We start from the raw sequence: 19,102 nt of genomic DNA, 5'->3' as shown, positions 1-19,102 counted from the left end.
TGACAAAGGGCCCAGGAGTAGGTTGGCGCTCTCAGCGCCCGGGACATGGGTGCCATCGTTACCTTCTCCTGCGGCTGCTCCAGCACTGCTTGGTACCTCCTGGTCCAGGAGATGCTTCGCCAGGGCAGGGGCGCTGCTGGTGGCATGCAGCGTGGACTTCTGCCGGGTCAGCAATTTCTCCTGTAGCTCGACCCCCCAAATGGTAACGGCAGCCTGCTGGGCCTCCTCCATCCGCCGGCCCAGCTCCTGTACCTCGTCACGGAGGAAGCTCGTATCCTCCAGGGATAGTTGAGTCAGTACCCCTTCCAGGTTGAGGGGTGCAGCTGCAGGCTGCAGGCCACGAGCCAGAGTCACAGCTTGGTCTCCCTCCATCGTGCTTGCCGGGTGCGGTCTGTCTGCACTCCTGGAGACTCCGCTCTGTCTCCAAGGCCTCTCTTCTCCTCTCCCCTTTCTGGGGCGGTTCCATGGCTGCTTGCTGTCGGCCACACCTGGGGGCGTTTTCCTCAGACTGATGGACACGTCTAGGTATATGGCCACAGGTGCTTGGGGCCGGCCCCGCTTTTGGCACCATTCTGGAACCCGGCCCACGATGGGAGGTTTCTTGTCTTCCTTGATAACGCACATAATGGCGCCCGTTCTTCTGGGGTGGGCGCCACAATCAGTACACAACACAGTCTCTAGGCGCACAATACCCGGTTATAACGGGCTAGTTCATATCCTGTTCGTGACGCCAAAAATGCCGTGGGGTACTCGGTGCCGGGCCGGTTGGTGCAGGGGATATCACAGTGGCAGTGACCCGGTCCGTGACCCAGGGCGGTCAATAAAAGGGGATTATAGTTTTTACAGTTTAATGTTCGTGACGCCACCTGTGGTATGCGGCTATATGGAGCCGCCGCTGCGGTGCAGATCCCCTGGAGCTGATGGTGACGCAGCTGAGTTGGTTCAGCTCTCCACAGGTAGAGCTAAGCTCCAGGGCGGTGCAGTGATGATTAATGAGGTAGATGTTGTTGTGTAGTGTAGTGCAGGGGATGGCGCAGACAATAATTCTAGGACACAGTGGGGTGCAGGTGACTCGCCCCCTGGGCCGTGGGGCACTCGGATCCGGGCAATAGGGGAACGATGGGGGTAGTAGTGGCGACCCGGTCCGTGGCTCAGGGTGGTCAGACCAGTGGTAGTCCCTTTATAAGTTTTAAGTGATGTCCGACTACGCCACCCGTGGATTGCGGTTATTAGGAACCGCCGCTGCAAGGCAGACCGCTGGGGCTGATGATGTATGCAGCTGGGATAGTGTGACTCCCCACGGGAAGAGTGCGGCCCCAGAGCAGTATAATGGAAGATGGGGGTGATGGTGTAGGGCGTCCCAGTACCATTAGTGCTGGAGGAGCAAGGAGCACGCAGACAACAGGTTGCAGTCCAGGGTCTTTACTGGAACAGGTGAACTGACCCACAAACAGTCCCGGCTAGGAGGGGCCCTGGATGTCTGAGAGCAATTGGGAAATTGGCCCTGGTCAGGGTGAGGGTGTAGGCCTACCGTGCTCTCTGCGCTCCTTCTGGCTATCTCCTCCTGATAGGGTAACAGCCCACGGTCCGAGCTCACCGTGTATTCTCGCCTGTATGGCCTGCAACGTGGATCCCTTTCTACTCCCGGCCTGATACGGCTTTGCTGGTCCCTTCTGTTGTGGCAGGGCCCTTCGGGCTTCTTAGGCCAAGGAACATACAGTCCCCTGCGGACTGGTTATCTGCTGCAGGACGTGGAATCCTCACAGTCTCAGACACCAAAGTCTGGTAAAATGGAGTTCTTTGTCTGCCAAGACAGGCTCACTTCGCCTCTTGTCTCTGGCTTGTGGCTCTCCTACTGCCACACTTCCTCTTAGGGTGCAATACAACTGTCCCTCTCTGCTCTGGGACACTTCTCAATCCTGAGACAGGTCATCCAGTTCTCCCTAACCCTGCCCCCAGTTCCAGCTTTTATAGGGGCAGCCTGCTCCCCCTACTGGCCTGAGACAGGAGGTATTGCATGCTAATGTTCCCCTGACTAGAGAACCTCCCCCTTGCTCTCCGACACAGCTTTATTATATTTGTGGCATCCAGGCCAGGGTGACACACAGTCTTCATGGTTAAATCACAGTTGTTGAACTCCAGGCTACCAGGACGAGAGTAACCTCACATGCCGTCCTGTGTTTACCAAGGCAGGGGTTCAGCAAACTCCCAGGTGTTTCAGGAGTACATAACGGGACCCCATTCTGTGTGCCTTCCTTGGTCGTCTTCCTGCGCTGGCTCTCACCCTCCTGCCCTGCGCCTCGCAACCAGTGTCGCAAGCCAGTAACCTTGGATTTTGGTGGGCAACCTGCAGTCCCCTGAATCCTGTGTGGCTACCTTTTTAGCAATGTAGTTGCGGTTGTGAGCAGCTGCACCCTGAAAGTACAGAAGCCTCCGGTTTCTAGCTGCACCTTGCAGTTCTCCACTAGTTAGGGGCCGATCCCCTTTGCGGCCTGATCCCTCCACGTTCCTGCAGATTCGGGCGCACCGGTGGCATCTGCACTTCCCGTGCCCCTGGGATCCCTTCACTTCTGGAGCCTTCCTCTGCTCCCTTCCTCGTCCTGCCAGTCCTCCTGGGCCTCTCACTCTAGGTCCGCTCCTCTGAGCAGAGCTCCTACAGAACTCCAGCTCCCACTCCTTCTCCTCTGTCTGACTGGTCTCAACTGTCCTGCTTCTAGATGGTTCCTTGCTTTCTTATACTCCTACTGAAGTGCTCCCCTAAACTACTTCGTCCACCCACACCCACTACATGGTTCTACCCTCCAGCTAGGGACCAGGGACTGTGCTCTCCCTTAGGAGCAATCTCGCCCTTCCCTCTGAAGTGGAGTGTAATGGATGCAAGTGTGTGGGACTGAACCCTCAGGGGCGCCACACATACATTAAAAAAATAAATAAATAAATACTCACCTCACTTCTCCTCACCTGCTGCTGCTGCTCAGCTCTGAACTCCAGATGTCACAGTGCACTCTGACCTGAGATGTCACAGTGCTGCAGCCATGGAAGATACAAGACCTGCTGCAGAGGCACGGGGAGAGGTAAGTATTGTGCCGGGGCCCTGCGCAAGCGGGGGGGGAGCGGGCTCTCCTGCGCTCACAGGTCCCATAGCGTGGCGAGGTGCCCGACGGTGATTAGGCCCCCCGCCTACTCAGGGCCCCGGGACTTGTCCGGATGCGCTGGGTGCTGGCGCCGGGCCTGTAACCATGTACGTTATCTACAGCTCTCCCATACAAGGAATAAGTCTAAATTATCAGTCTTAAATCACTATTTAGGGCAGGCAGAATGTCGTTGCTGTTTGGTAGGCTACAAGATCTGGGGCACATAAAAATTTACTACATGAAAAGTTGAATAATTTTGATATTACTTTAGATGACTCATCTTTCTAGTGATCCTAATTACAGCCCAGAGCTGCATTCACAATTCTGCTGGAATTAATTGAAAGAAGTCGACAACTTATTCAGTTGGCTTCCTATTTATGTGCTTTTTAGAATTCCCCAAGCAAACATTGTGTCGGACATTGAGTCGGAAATGCTTTCAACTGTAATATTTGCAGAACAGTGAATGCGGCTTGGCAATGTAATGTAGGCTGTAACATTACTAGTGTAAGCTTAGATTTTGTAATTGCATTTTGTAATGCTTAGTGGAGACTGTAAGGGGATGTGCACAGGGTTTTTATGAGGCATTTAAAAACAAGTTTAAGTGGAAACTTCTTCAGAAAATGCTCTTTCTTTGTGCAGTTTTTGAAGGAATTTTTAGCTTCCTGAAGTGGTTTTGAAGAGTTTTCCTGAAACAATTTTTGCAGCCTTTTGATTGGACACAATGGCATATCAATAATAGCAGCAGACCACACAGCCGCTATGCAGCCCATGAGTTTAGGGGGGTATTGTCCAATGGCCATCTTACTATGTCAGGGGACTGTGGGAGCATGATGTTATGTGGGGGCCTGTGGGGCGCAGCATAATTTATGGGGGCCATCATTCTGTGTTGGGGGCTGTGGGGCCATCACACTATATTTACTGTGGGAGGAGCTGTGGGGGCATAATTACTGTATGGGAATGTTGTGGAGGCATCAAATTGTGTGTGGGAGCAACTGGATGGCCCATTTTAGTGTGTTGGGGATGTGGGTGCATCATACTGTGTGTGGAACTGTGTGGGTATCATACTGTGGAGAGCTGTCAAAGGCATCATTCTGTGGGGATCATCATTCTGTGTGCAGGATTGTAAGAGCATCATGCTGTGTGGGGGGTTACCATGGGGCATCATACTGTGTTGAGGGTCACTGTGAGGGCCTTATAATGTGTGTGGAGGAATTGTGGGGACATCATACATTATTGGGGGCACTTTGGGGTTGGGGTTATCATACTGTGCATGTGGGCATCATACTCTATGGGGGCCATGAAAGGGGTATCATAGTGGATGAGAACATTATTTGGCACAACTACTATGTATGTGCTTTGATCTTTATCTTTAAAAATTGTGAAGTATACCTTTCTTTGATTGTGACCCTGAAGTATGCCTTTGGGCTCGCTCTCACTTGCAATTAAATTGGACTAATGCAATCCGATAAAAAATCGGATTGCATTCTGTCCAATGCTAATCTATGAGTGTGTGGTCATATGCATTTTTTTCATCTCCAATCAGATTGCGATCGGACAGAAAAAATACACAGCATGCTGCGATTGCGTACTAAATTCGAATCGCACGGACCCATATAAGCCTATTGGTGATTGTGAAACATTGCACTGCACTCGGATATCACCCAAGTGCAGTGCGATTCCCGCAGACGCCGGCAACAGAGGAGATGGAGGTCTCTTCCGCAGCTGTGCTGGGATTCTCTGATGCAGGAGGATTGGAGCACAGAGCACTGACACTCGGCTCACGCTCGCAGCAGAGCAGGAGCCGAGTGTCATTAGCATTTCACATCTGTGGCTGTGCTGTGACCCTCCTACTACACCAAATCTTTTGTTTGTGGCCCTATGATTTCTATGTACACGTCTGATTGGACTGTTCCTATTCCATCAGGAGGTGCTTCAGTGTCATGACACTCACTTTCTTTTTGTCCACCAGGTGTTTTTCAAAACCTGAAGTGGAAAAAAACACTCAAAAATTGTTTTTTAATTATTTTTTGCTGGAATGGTTTATTGAGAGGATACTAATAACAGGGTGTTCTACTGCTGGTACAGTAGCAGATGTACTTTAATGAGAATCTGCTTACAGCCTACCACACAAAGCACTAGACATTTCTCATGAAATTACTGGGTTGGCTATGTAATACACAGATGGGTAATGTCTTCTTGATTCAGAAATGCCCTTTTTGATACAAATCGCCTCTCAAGGATATCAGTGATGGTCCCAAAACTGTGGGTGTCTGTTATAAAATCAGAATTCTTTAATAGGGTTTTAACATTTTCTAAAGATTTTCAAATCCAGGCAACTCTTTGAACGGGAATCTACCAGCGTTTTTTTAAGCAATCTGAGAGCTACATGATATAGAAGCAGAGACCCTGATTACAGTGATCTGTCCCTTATTGTGTTGTGGTTTGCTGTTTCAAGACAATCTGTGTTTTATCAGTAGAAGATTATCACTAAAGGACAAGCTTCCTCATGCCTCCTGGTCCAACCACACTCCCACCACTGATTAGCAGCTTTCAGTATACAGTGTACATAGAAAGCTGCCAATCAGTGATATGGACGGGGTTATACGCAGCTTAGTATTCTAAACTCATTCTAACTGCTAAGTCAGCAACAAAGAAAACAGGGATTCTATCACAACTGCACCGATTAAACTGCTTGTTACATCGCTGGAATCAGGGTCTCTGTTCCTACATTATTCTGCTGTCAGATTACATAACAAAAACCTGCTGACATATTCCCTTTAAACATGTTGTTTTTTTGCGGTAATGCTCGCACTTACCAGCCTGTACAAATCACTATATAATGTGAGTAACTCTGGAGGTCCAAACAACCCCACAAAAGAAACATGATCTGCCAAGTCAGAAAGAATATTTCATTATTTAGCAATCTGCTCCTCCATGACAAGTGATCTCATTTATGAGTGAAAACCATTTATGCTTTTCAGTAACTGATTGTTTTTCCCATTTCTTCATATGATAAACTCCAGTTAATATACAGCATTCACCTGTTATTGTCTGGCTGAATTACCTACTGTCTGCTACATCTGGAATATGCTCATTGGTTGGATTAATTTTACAACCAAATACCCTTAAGAATAATTAGGCTGAAATCAGATGTTTGTGAAAAGCGATCTCTATATGGTCCATGATGCATGTACTGGTCACTGGCCTCCTGAACCAATCTTGACCTGATGAGCATATATGAGGCTTCCAATAGACCCGCAGCCGGTCCGTGCATCATGGTCCATACTTGGACTGTGTTAAATGGACGTCCGATTTCAGCCTTAGATCAGTATGTGGCCAGCAAATATTGTTGAGCAGTACATGGTTCCTTATGATGTGTTTGTATTGCAGAGGAGATACTACAAAGCTATGCTGCTCACTGGTGGTCTCCAGATGGAGCAAGATTTGCCTATCTGACTATCAACAGCACACTAGTGCCTAAGATGGAGTTGCCACACTTTGTTGGTGCTGACTATCCAATATGTGCACGATATGCCTACCCTAAGGTATGTACATTGTCATTTTGACAGCTTTATAAATGTTCATTTTTGATCCGAGTCACCAATCAAAATTAACACCATACAAGCCTGAAAATCGGGAACACCATTCACATGGCATCAGGGTGCCATCCTTGTGGTGTCCTTGATTCACATTGCAATGGAAAGGAGAAGCTTTGTAATTCATTTATTTATTTTTCCATATGAGAAAATCACTGATGGTAAAAACTGAAATACTGTCCAAACCCTGATGAAACTCGGATCCAAAACACTATTGACACTTGGATCATTTTTTGGGTGCCAGAAAAATCACTGACATCTTAATGAGGCCTAAACATGTTCTAGCATATCATCTTTTATGTTAAAATGGCTGTCTCAGGAGGACAATCCAGCAGATATGCCCCAGTAGATGAGTTATATTACATGTATCTAGGAATGATAGTGCCCAGGATTTAATATCTTCATACATTTCCTAAATAAATAGCAAATAAGTTGCACAATGAGGAGATAAGATAACATGCACCTAAATATATGCATAGAACTCCACTCACAAGTTCCTTTCTGAATGGCTTAGAAGATATAGTGTACACATATGCAATGATTTATGTTGACTTAACCTCTTGCCGACCAGGCGATTTTCTGTTTTAGCGCTTTCATTTTTTCCTCTTCTTCTTCCAAGAGTCAAAACTTTTTTTATTTTTCCATCCACATAGCTGTGCGAGGGCTTGTTATTTGCAAGCTGAGTTGTACTTTTGATTGACAACTTTCATTATATTATGTGATGTACTGGAAAGCAGGAAAAAAATTCCTAGTGCGGTCAAATTGCAAAAAAATTGCAATTCTGCAATTGTTTGTTTATTTACACCATTCTTTATGCAGTAAAAATGACCTGACAATATGATTCTCCAGGTTTGTATGATTATATGGTGATACGAATCATGCATAGTTCCTTTTTAATTTAGGAGGTGAAAAAAATAGTGGAAATTGTTACGTCATATGCAGACTCCCTGACTTTTCTTCGGGTTCGCACGCCAAGCCCACTTCTTTCCCCACACATGACTGCTGATTTAATCGACAGGGGGCACGTCATTCTACCTGCCCATTGGCACGCCCTTGACGTGATCGCGGGGCTCTGATGGGTTGTCTTTACAGCCGTCGGTCTGCTGATGACCCCCCGTACAGGTCATTACGATCCTTCTGTGAAAGCTTCCTGCAATGTAAAGCACAAGCGATCAGACGATCACAGCTTCAAGTGCCCTAAGGAGACTGTTGAATACAGTAGAAAGTTTAAAAAAATGTTTTCTAAAATATGAAAACAAAACCCCCCAAAAATACAAGTTCAAATCACACCTCTTTTGCCCCTTTAAAAATAAAACAATAAAAAACATACATATTTGGTATCGCTGCATTCGTAAGATTCTGATTCATCAAAATATAAAATAAATTAATCTAATAGCTAAAATGGCGTAAGGAGAATAAAATCGAAACCTCCGAATTACGTTTTTTTGGCTGCCACAACATTGCAATAAAATGCAATAAAAGGAGATCAAAATGGTATCATTAATAACATCTGCTCAGTGCGCAAAAAATAAGCGCTGACAGCCCCATATCCCGAAAATTGAAAATATTTGGGGCCCGGAAAATGGCTACACAAGAAAATTTTGGAAAAAAAATATTTTTTCACCACTTAAATGTAAAAGAAAACTATGCATGTTTGGTATCTGCGTACTTGTAATGATCTGGAGAAACATATTGCCAGGTCAGTTTTACCGTATAGAGAACATAGTAAATAAAAAAAAAACTATTGTGAAATTGCACTGCACTTTTTTTTACAATTTCAACACACTTGGAATTTTTTTCCCGCTTTAGGGCTCATACCCATCTGCGTTAATAAAATCGGTCCGATGTTGTTCCTGTAAAGTCGGACGAGTGTCATGCGAGTATAATGCGATTTTTCTCACCTAACATCTGAATAACATCTGAATGACACATGCGAATGTAATCCTTATGCAATGCAATTTTAACATTAGCTTTTACATAAAGTAATTCTGTATGCCATTTAAAGATAGTTTGCAAAGTAAATATTCTTCAAAACATAGATAGATAGAAAGAAAGAAATATGTGAGTCAGATATATACTCAGTGCTTTGCGTGTGTATCTCACTGTACATGTAAGTAATAAATAAATAAATGAGAAAAATGGCGTGCGGCCCCCAATAATTTTTATTAACCAGCTGAGGGAAAGCCGACAGCTGGAGGCTGATGTTTACAGCCTGGGAAGGGGGTAATACACATGGAGCTTCCCAGGCTATTAATATCAGCTCACAGCTGTATACCTAGCCTTTACTGATTATTAAAATGGGGGACCCCCCAAAAACATTATGTTGGGGTCCCCCTATAATTAATAACCAGCAAAGGCTAGGCAGACAGCTCTGGGCTGATATTAATAGGCTGGGAAGGGGTCATGGATATTGGCCCCCGCCTCAGACTAAGAACATCAGCTCTCGGCCCCTCTTTTACCCATTTATTATTGTAAAAAAAACACATCCAGAATAAAGTCCTTTAACTGAAAGACACAGACACCTTTATTGAAATAAATACTCTCACCCTCTTTTACCATTTTATTATTGCAAAATAAAAAACAAAATATTCCTCACCTGTCTGATGAGAAGACAATCCATTTGTCTCTTGAGGAGTCTAGTTCTGCTACATCTAGATGCCTTGCTGAACAGTTGCATGATGCAATCGTTCAGCCTGGCATCCAGAAGAGACAATGAGCTGCGCCTGATAGCGCAGCATCAGTCCCTCGCAGTGCCGTTCTCACAGCGCTCGCGCTGACGTCAGTGAGGTGACCGGGATTCATCAACTATGAACTCCGGTGATCTTTCTCATGGCACCACGAGGCACTGATGCTGCGCTATCACGCGCAGCTCAGTGTCTCTTCTGGATGAAAGGGTGAACGGTCGCATCATGCAACTGTTCAACAAGGCATCTAGATGTAGCAGAGATCAAAGAGGTGGTCTATTCTCATCAGATCTGTATCCACAGGTGTACACCACCAATAAAGTCATATTAGGAAGGGAAAAGAGGAAAGTAGGAAAAGTGTGGATATATAGGTAAATTTAAAATTCATACACTTTATTAGTTTGTTAAAAATCCTATAAGTACAAAATTACTCATGCATCTATAAATGCATATAAGGCAACCATCTATTATAATATAATGATGGTACCCACTAATGAATCTGGCTAAATGAGGTGTAGGACAAATTTGGGACGCCTCAGTCCAATCCTTCTAATATAGGACCGTGGTTATGTATTGTACATGATATCCCCATTTATTGGAATAGCCTTGATGTTTATATCAGGTGAAGCAGTTTTCTCATGAGATTGGGAATATTGGATTGCTAGATGCTATCATAGCAAATTATGATTTTATTACCCCACATGTCATATATAAATTTGCCTGATCGGCACGACTGTTCACCACCTGAATAACATGTGTCCCTTAACTGACAATTGTCTAGCGGTTAGTGGTATTGTGGCGGTGAGGGGTATTCCTCCCCTATTACCACTACCTCACTGCCCAATCACGCAGTTGTCCATCATGAACTGCACAGTGTGTATATTTTTCACTAGTTGAGCCGGCACCATTTAAAATCGTTAGCAAGAGGAGAACCTCTCTGCCAAGCGATCAATATCTCATATAGCAGTGAGGAGCAGTCCACTATACCAAACGACTCCTCACATGTCTGGTCCCAGTAATTGCACTATTACTCGGCATGCCAGGCTCAAACAGCTGATCGCTGCAGTGAGGAGCAGTCCGCTATCCCCTAGCTCTCTCGCCGTGCACGTGCTACGATTTTAAATGGTGCCGGCTCAACTAGTGAAAAATATACACACTGTGCAGTTCATGATGGACAACTGAGTGATTGAGCAGTGAGGTAGTGGTGATAGGGGAGGAATACCCCTCACTGCCACAATACCACTAACCGCTAGACAATTGTCAGTTAAGGGACACATGTTATTCAGGTGGTGAACAGTCGTGCCGATCAGGCAAATTTATATATGACATGTGGGGTAATAAAATCATAATTTGCTATGATAGCATCTAGTAATCCAATATTCCCAATCTCATGAGAAAACTGCTTCACCTGATATAAACATCAAGGCTATTCCAATATATGGGGTTATCATGTACAATACATAACCACGGTCCTATATTAGAGGGATTGGACTGAGGCATCCCAAATTTGTCCTACACCTCATTTAGCCGGATTCATTAGTGGGTACCATCATTATATTATAATAGATGGTTGCCTTATATGCATTTATAGATGCATGAGTAATTTTGTACTTACAGGATTTTTAACAAACTAATAAAGTGTATGAATTTTAAATTTACCTATATATCCACACTTTTCCTACTTTCCCCTTTTCCCTTCCTAATAGATGTAGCAGAGCTAGACTCATCAAGGGACAAATGGATTATCTTCTCGTCAGACAGGTGAGGAATATGGTGTTTTTTATTTTACAATAATAAAATGGTAAAAGAGGGGGAGAGTATTTATTTCAATAAAGGAGTCTGTGTCTTTCTTTCAATTAATGGGCTTTATTCTGGATGTGTTTTTTTTTACAATATGACTATGGGGTTAGTAATGGGGGCGTCTTATAGATGCCTCTCCATTACTTTACTAACCCCTGAGCATAATGTCAGCTGACAATACAAAGCTGACATTAACCCCAATACTATTACCCCACTTGCCACATCACCAGGGCAAGTGGGAAGAGCGGAGGCTAAGCGCCAGAATTGGTGCCTCTTTTGGATGCGCCATTTCTGGGGCGACTGAGACCTAATGTTCTTAGTCTGAGAGGGGGCCAATATCCATGGCCCCCTCCTAACCTATCAGCCTGCAGCTGTCTGCCTAGCCTTTGCTGGTTATTAATTATAGGGTAACCCCACGTCACTTTTTTTGGGGGGGTGCCCCAATTTAATAACCAGTAAAGGCTAAGTAAACAGCTGTGAGCTGTTATAAATAGCCTGAGAAGCTCCATGTGTATTACCCCCTTCCCAGGCTATAAACATAGCCCTCAGATGTCGGCTTTCCCTCAGCTGGTTAATTAAATTTCAGGGAACCCCAAGCCATTTTTTTCGTTGATTTATTTAATTATTAGCAAAATACATGAACATGAAACTACACATGCACTGCACTAATTTTATATGTCACTGACATCTTTCTATCTATCTATTCTATGTACAGTGGTGGCCAAAAGTATTGGCACCCCTGCAATTCTGTCAGATAATACTCAGTTTCTTCCTGAAAATGATTGCAATCACAAATTCTTTGGTATTATTATCTTCATTTAATTTGTCTTCAATGAAAAAACACAAAAAGAATTGTCCTAAAGCCAAATTGGATATAATTCCACACCAAACCTAAAAAAGGGGGTGGACAAAAGTATTGGCACTGTTTGAAAAATCATGTGATGCTTCTCTAATTCGTGTAATTAACAGCACCTGTAACTTACCTGTGGCACCTAACAGGTGTTGGCAATAACTAAATCACACTTGCAGCCAGTTAACATGGATTAAAGTTTACTCAACCTCTGTCCTGCGTCCTTGTGTGTACCACATTGAGCATGGAGAAAAGAAAGAAGACCAAAGAACTGTCTAAGGACTTGAGAAACCAAATTGTGAGGAAGCATGAGCAATCTCAAGGCTACCAGTCCATCTCCAAAGACCTGAATGTTCATGTGTCTTCCGTGCGCAGTGTCATCAAGAAGTTTAAAGCCCATGGCACTGTAGCTAACCTTCCTAGATGTGGACGGAACAGAAAAATTGACGAGAGATTTCAACGCAAGATTGTGCGGATAGTGGATAAAGAACCTCGACTAACATCCAAACGAGTTCAAGCTGCCCTGCAGTCCGAGGGTACAACAGTGTCAACCCGTACTATCCGTCGGCGTCTGAATGAAAAGCGACTGTATGGTAGGATACCCAGGAAGACCCCACTTCTTACCCCGAGACATAAAAAAGCCAGGCTGGAGTTTGCCAAAACTTACCTGAGAAAGCCTAAAACGTTTTGGAAGAAAGTTCTCTGGTCAGATGAGACAAAAGTAGAGCTTTTTGGGAAAAAGCATCAACATAGAGTGTACAGGAAAAAAAAAAGAGGCATTCAAAGAAAAGAACACGGTCCCTACAGTCAAACATGGCGGAGGTTCCCTGATGTTTTGGGGTTGCTTTGCTGCCTCTGGCACTGGACTGCTTGACCGTGTGCATGGCATTATGAAGTCTGAAGACTACCAACAAATTTTGCAGCATAATGTAGGGCCCAGTGTGTGAAAGCTGGGTCTCCCTCAGAGGTCATGGGTCTTCCAGCAGGACAATGACCCAAAACACACTTCCAAAAGCACTATAAAATGGTTTGAGAGAAAGCACTGGAGACTTCTAAGGTGGCCAGCAATGAGTCCAGACCTGAATCCCATAGAACACCTGTGGAGAGATCTCAAAATTGCAGTTTGGAGAAGGCACCCTTCAAATATCAGGGACCTGGAGCAGTTTGCCAAAGAAGAATGGTCTACAATTCCAGCAGAGCATTGTAAGAAACTCATTGATGGTTACCGGAAGCGGTTGTTCGCAGTTATTTTGGCTAAAGGTTGTGCAACCTGTAACGGGTCCGGGAGGCGGAACCTCTGAGCTACTATACAAGGGGGCGGCCCTTGTAAGGGAGCGGGTGGCAGTCTCTGGGTGAACGGACAGGGAGTTACGGCAAGTGATCAGGGCAGTCTCTGGGTAAGGGGTAGGTACGACCTGTGATGGCAGAGCCTCCGGGTAGGCTAGCAGGCAGATGGTAGATGTGTGCTCCCAGGTGAGCAAGCGAGAGTCTCTGGAATAGCAGGTGGTCACGGCACGTGACGGCGGAACCTCCGGGCTGGCAGGCAGGTAGGTAACGGAGAAGCGCTCCCAGGTGAGCGGGCAAGAGTCTCTGGAATAGCTGGTGGTCACCGCACGTGACAACGGGACCTCCGGGCTGGCAAGCAGGCAGGTAACGGAGATGCGCTCCCAGGTGAGCGGGCAAGAGTCTCTGAGATAGCTGGTGGTCACAGCACGTGACAACGGAGCCTCCGGGCTGGCAAGCAGGCAGGTAACGGAGATGCGCTCCCAGGTGAGCGGGCAAGCTGGTCCATAGACAGACTGACCGGAGTAGTAAGGCAGACCGTCGGACCTCAGGCAAGCAGGCAGGTAGCTGATATGCGCTCCCAGGTGAGCGGGCAGGCTGGTCCTTTAGACAGACTGACAGGAGTAGTAAGGCAGACCGTCGGACCTCAGACTGGCAGACAGGTAACAAGTATTCAGGCAGGAATCAGGCAGGTAACTGGCAGGTAACTGGCAGGAAACTGGCAGGAAACTGGCAACGGGACCTGAGGGCTGAAGCACAGGTGAGACACAGGTGCAAACAACATTGCTCGGGCACCTCCATTTTGGAGGAGGTGCCTTAAATATGATGAAGTCCTCCGGCCATTGGCCGGGGACTCTTTAGGGCGGCGCGCGCGGCCCCTTTAAGAGGAGGGGAGCGCGCGCGCGCGCGCCCTAAGCACAGGGGCCGGGAAGGAGCGCGCGCTGAGAGCAGAGCAGGAGGAGGACGCCGGGACGGAGCGCGCGCTGACAGCAGAGCGGGGGGAGGAAGCCGGGCACGGAGCAGAGCGGTGAGGGGAGCAGCGTCCCTGCCTAGCAGAGGGCAGGGACGCCGGCACTACAGTACCCCCCCCTTTAGGCCCCCCCTTTTTTAGGCCAGACAGAAATTTAGCTAGGATGAGAGGGGCATGGATGTTCTCCCGGGGCTCCCACGTTCTCTCCTCAGGACCAAACCCCTTCCAATCTACCAGGAAAAAGGTCTTTCCTCTTACCCTTTTGGTGGCAAGAATGTTCTCTACCTCAAACTCGTCCTCAGCAGAAACCGGAGCAGGAGGCGTACCTGTAGACTTGGAAAAAGAGTTAAGCACCACAGGTTTGAGGAGAGACACATGGAAGGAGTTAGGGATCCGTAAGTTGGCCGGGAGTTTCAATTTATAGGCCACCGGGTTGATCTGACTGATGACCTCCAGTGGGCCGATGAACCGAGGCCCTAACTTATAGGAAGGGATCTTGAGCCGGACATATTTGGACGAGAGCCAGACTTTATCCCCAGGGCGGAATTGAGGAGGGTCCAGACGTTTTTTGTCAGCGTGTCTTTTCATACGCTCGGATGACAGAAGGAGTGCGGACCGGGTACTCTCCCATATGGAGGAAAATTTGTTAACAAGAGATTCCGCAGCCGGATTGTCCGCCGAGGTGGAGACGGGAAACGGGATCCGAGGATGCTGACCGTAGACTACAAAAAACGGGGATTTGGAGGAAGACTCGCTCTCGTGATTGTTGTACGAGAATTCGGCCCATGGCAGGAGATCCACCCAGTCAGAATGGTGGGCATTAACGAAGTGCCGAAGGTAACTGGTCAGGTTCTGATTGATCCGCTCCACTTGACCATTAGACTGTGGGTGGTAAGCGGAGGAGAAGTCCAGGGTGACGTCCAGCAATTTACAAGTGGCTCTCCAGAAACGGGAAGTGAATTGTACCCCACGATCCGACACGATGTGACGGGGCAGGCCATGAAGACGGAAGATGTGGCGGATAAAGTCTTTAGCCAGCTCGGGTGCAGACGGAAGACCTGGCAGTGGAGTGAAGTGAGCCATCTTGGAGAAGCGGTCAGCGACCACCCAAATGACCGTACAACCGGCAGAGACGGGCAGATCAGTAATGAAGTCCATCGCTATATGCTGCCAGGGGGCAGCAGGTACTGGCAGAGGTAGGAGGCGGCCGGCCGGCAGGTGTCTCGGAACTTTGTTGCGGGCGCAGGACACACAGGCAGAAACAAAGTCTATTACATCCTTGTGCAGGTTAGGCCACCAGTAGTGCCGGGTAATAAGCTGGAGGGTCTTTTTCTGACCGGCGTGGCCAGCTAGTTTAGACGAATGACCCCAGTGTAGGATCTTCTCCCGATCAGGTACTGGTACGAACGTCTTACCAGGAGGAAGACGATTTAGACTCACGGGAGCCACCTGCATTACTCTGGCGGGATCGATGATATGTTTCGGATCCTCCTCGAGATCAGACACCAGAAAGGATCGAGACAAGGCGTCCGCCTTGACGTTTTTGTCAGCCGGGCGAAAATGAAGGACAAAATCAAAACGAGCAAAAAACAAGGACCACCGGGCTTGGCGCGGGTTAAGTCTCTGGGCATGCTGGAGGTAAGCCAAGTTCTTGTGGTCAGTGTAAATTATTACCGGGTGAAGAGCCCCCTCGAGCAGGTAACGCCACTCCTCCAATGCCAGTTTGATGGCCAATAACTCTCGGTCTCCTATGGAATAGTTGCGCTCAGAGGAGGAGAAGAGTTTAGAGAAGAAGCCACAAGTTACCATCCTCCCGGAAGATGATTTTTGAGTAAGTACCGCTCCGGCTCCAGAGGAGGAGGCGTCAACTTCCAGGAAGAACTGCTTGTTGCCATCTGGGCGATGCAGCACCGGGGCGGAAGAGAAGGCCTGTTTAAGGGAAAGAAAGGCCTCCTCTGCTTCGGGTGGCCACTCTTTGGGATTAGTACCTTTACGGGTGAGCGCAGAAATTGGGGCCGTCCGGGAAGAGAAGTGTGGTATGAAGAGGCGGTAGTAGTTGGCGAAGCCCAGGAATCGCTGAATGGCCTTCAACCCCTCCGGTCGGGGCCATTTCTCGATGGCAGACAGTTTCTCAGGATCCATTTGTAGGCCGGTCTGAGAGATAATGTAGCCCAGAAACGGAAGCGAGGTCTGCTCAAAGAGGCACTTCTCAAATTTAGCGTAGAGATGGTTCTGCCTTAGCCTGAGCAGGACCTGACGAACGTCCCTCCGGTGAGTCTGGAGATCCGGAGAGAAGACCAAGATGTCGTCCAGGTACACCACTACGCAGGAGTAGAGAAGGTCCCGGAAGATGTCATTGACCAACTCTTGAAAGACGGCAGGAGCGTTACAGAGACCAAAGGGCATTACCAGGTATTCATAGTGGCCGTCCCGGGTGTTGAATGCCGTCTTCCATTCATCCCCCTGACGAATACGAACCAGGTTGTACGCCCCACGAAGGTCCAGTTTGGTGAAGATCCTAGCCCCCCTCAGACGATCAAATAATTCTGGAATGAGCGGAAGGGGGTACTTATTCTTCACCGTGATCAGGTTTAGGCCTCTATAGTCTATACAGGGACGGAGAGAGCCGTCCTTCTTTTTGACGAAAAAGAAGCCTGCTCCCGCCGGGGAGGTAGATTTCCGGATGAATCCTCTGGCCAGATTCTCCTCAATATATTCGGACATTGACCGGGTCTCAGCAGCGGATAAAGGATAGATACGCCCACGGGGAGGAGTAGTACCGGGTAGCAGATCGATGGGACAGTCGTATGGTCTATGTGGTGGTAATGTCTCTGCCTCCTTTTTATTAAAGACATCTGCATAAGACCAATAAGGAATCGGAAGTCCAGGTAGATTAGCTGGGGTAGGAGAGGGACGGACGGGATGGACGGGAACCAGGCAGGTTTTATGACAGTCTTGTCCCCAGCGAAGGACCTCTCCGGTTTGCCAGTCTAGCACGGGTGCATGTCTCTGGAGCCAGGGCAAACCTAGCAAGAGGGCGTGAGAGAGTCCAGGCAGAACATGAAAGGAGATACTTTCAGAATGCAGCATTCCCACCTGCAGGGTAATGGATTCGGTGATGAGTTGAATGGGGCGAGGTAAGAGGCCCCCATCCACGGCAGCGACAGACAAGGGTACAGCCAGAGGTTTGGTGGGGATGCGGTATTTCTCAACCAGGGACTGTGAAATAAGGTTCCCGGCTGCTCCAGAGTCAAGTTGGGCTAGTTCGAAATAACGGTTCTCCCCGTAGATGATCGAAACTGACAACAGCAGGGATGGAGAGGATTTATTCTTGTCTAGGTGGACCTCTCTGAGCGAACCTAGACACAGGCGTTTCCCGACCTCTCCGGGCAGGCACGGATCCGGTGCTCCTTACTGCCACAGTAGAAGCAGCTCCCCTCGGCACGGCGTGAGTCCTGACGGGTTTTGACCATCTTGGTCTGGTCGACCTGCATAGGCTCAGGAGAGTGTACCTGGGGAGAGATGGAGGGAATGACGGGTTTCTGGAAAGTAGGAGCTAAACGTGGAATCCTTCTCTCACGGGTGACCTCTTTGGCACGCTCCTGGAACCGTAGGTCAATCCGGGTGGCAAGAGTTATTAAGTCATCGAGAGTGGTAGGAATGTCCCGACCGGCAAGTTCATCTTTAATACGGCCGGACAGACCCTCCCAGAAGACGGAAACCAGAGCGTCGTTATCCCAGGCCAGCTCCGAGGCAAGGGTACGGAACCGTATGGCATATTGGCCCACGGTGAGACTCCCCTGACGGAGGCGTAGCAACGATGATGCAGATGAGGTCTTCCGTCCGGGTTCGTCGAAGACTTTCCGGAAAGCCGTGAGAAAAGCAGGCAAGTTGGACACCAGGGGGTCTCCTCTCTCCCATAGAGGATTCAGCCAGGCCAGGGCCTCCCCGGTGAGATGGGACATGATGAAGGCAATTTTGGCCCGGTCGGAGTTAAACTGGTAGGACAAAAGTTCAAAATGCAGGGTGCACTGATTTAAGAAGCCCCGAGCCTGGACGGGGTCGCCTCCGAAGCGAGGAGGTGCAGAAAGCCGGGGTCCGGGGTAAGATACCATAGTATTAGTGGGCAGCGGAGCTGCCGGATTGCAAGATATGGCACTGGCGGAGGTTGTTGGTGGATCAGACAGAGTGTTCAGGCGAGTATTAACATTCCGCAGGTGACCCAGGATGGCCTCCTGTTGGGACCTCTGACGGGACAGTTCAAGACAGAGGTCCGAGAGCGAGGGAGCTTGGGTGCCACCGGGTTCCATGGCCCGAGCAAACTGTAACGGGTCCGGGAGGCGGAACCTCTGAGCTACTATACAAGGGGGCGGCCCTTGTAAGGGAGCGGGTGGCAGTCTCTGGGTGAACGGACAGGGAGTTACGGCAAGTGATCAGGGCAGTCTCTGGGTAAGGGGTAGGTACGACCTGTGATGGCAGAGCCTCCGGGTAGGCTAGCAGGCAGATGGTAGATGTGTGCTCCCAGGTGAGCAAGCGAGAGTCTCTGGAATAGCAGGTGGTCACGGCACGTGACGGCGGAACCTCCGGGCTGGCAGGCAGGTAGGTAACGGAGAAGCGCTCCCAGGTGAGCGGGCAAGAGTCTCTGGAATAGCTGGTGGTCACCGCACGTGACAACGGGACCTCCGGGCTGGCAAGCAGGCAGGTAACGGAGATGCGCTCCCAGGTGAGCGGGCAAGAGTCTCTGAGATAGCTGGTGGTCACAGCACGTGACAACGGAGCCTCCG

General features: G+C 48.3%; 1 protein-coding gene across 1 annotated transcript in view; it reads left to right on the top strand.

The window, feature by feature from the left end:
• LOC141202582 (inactive dipeptidyl peptidase 10-like) overlaps positions 1-19,102 on the top strand; it is a 385,315-nt gene that overhangs the window by 205,043 nt on the left and 161,170 nt on the right. Inside the window, exon 9 of the mRNA XM_073663754.1 lies at positions 6,525-6,679. Coding sequence (XP_073519855.1) covers positions 6,525-6,679 — 155 coding nt within the window. The remainder of the gene's footprint in view (positions 1-6,524; positions 6,680-19,102) is intronic.

The sequence above is a fragment of the Phyllobates terribilis genome, unplaced genomic scaffold, assembly GCF_046119375.1.
Source record: "Phyllobates terribilis strain yellow unplaced genomic scaffold, ASM4611937v1 Scaffold_2__4_contigs__length_985480577, whole genome shotgun sequence".
NCBI classification, from domain to species: domain Eukaryota; kingdom Metazoa; phylum Chordata; class Amphibia; order Anura; family Dendrobatidae; genus Phyllobates; species Phyllobates terribilis.
Note: the sequence above shows the minus strand (reverse complement) of the source record. Positions and strands in the feature narration are given on the sequence as shown.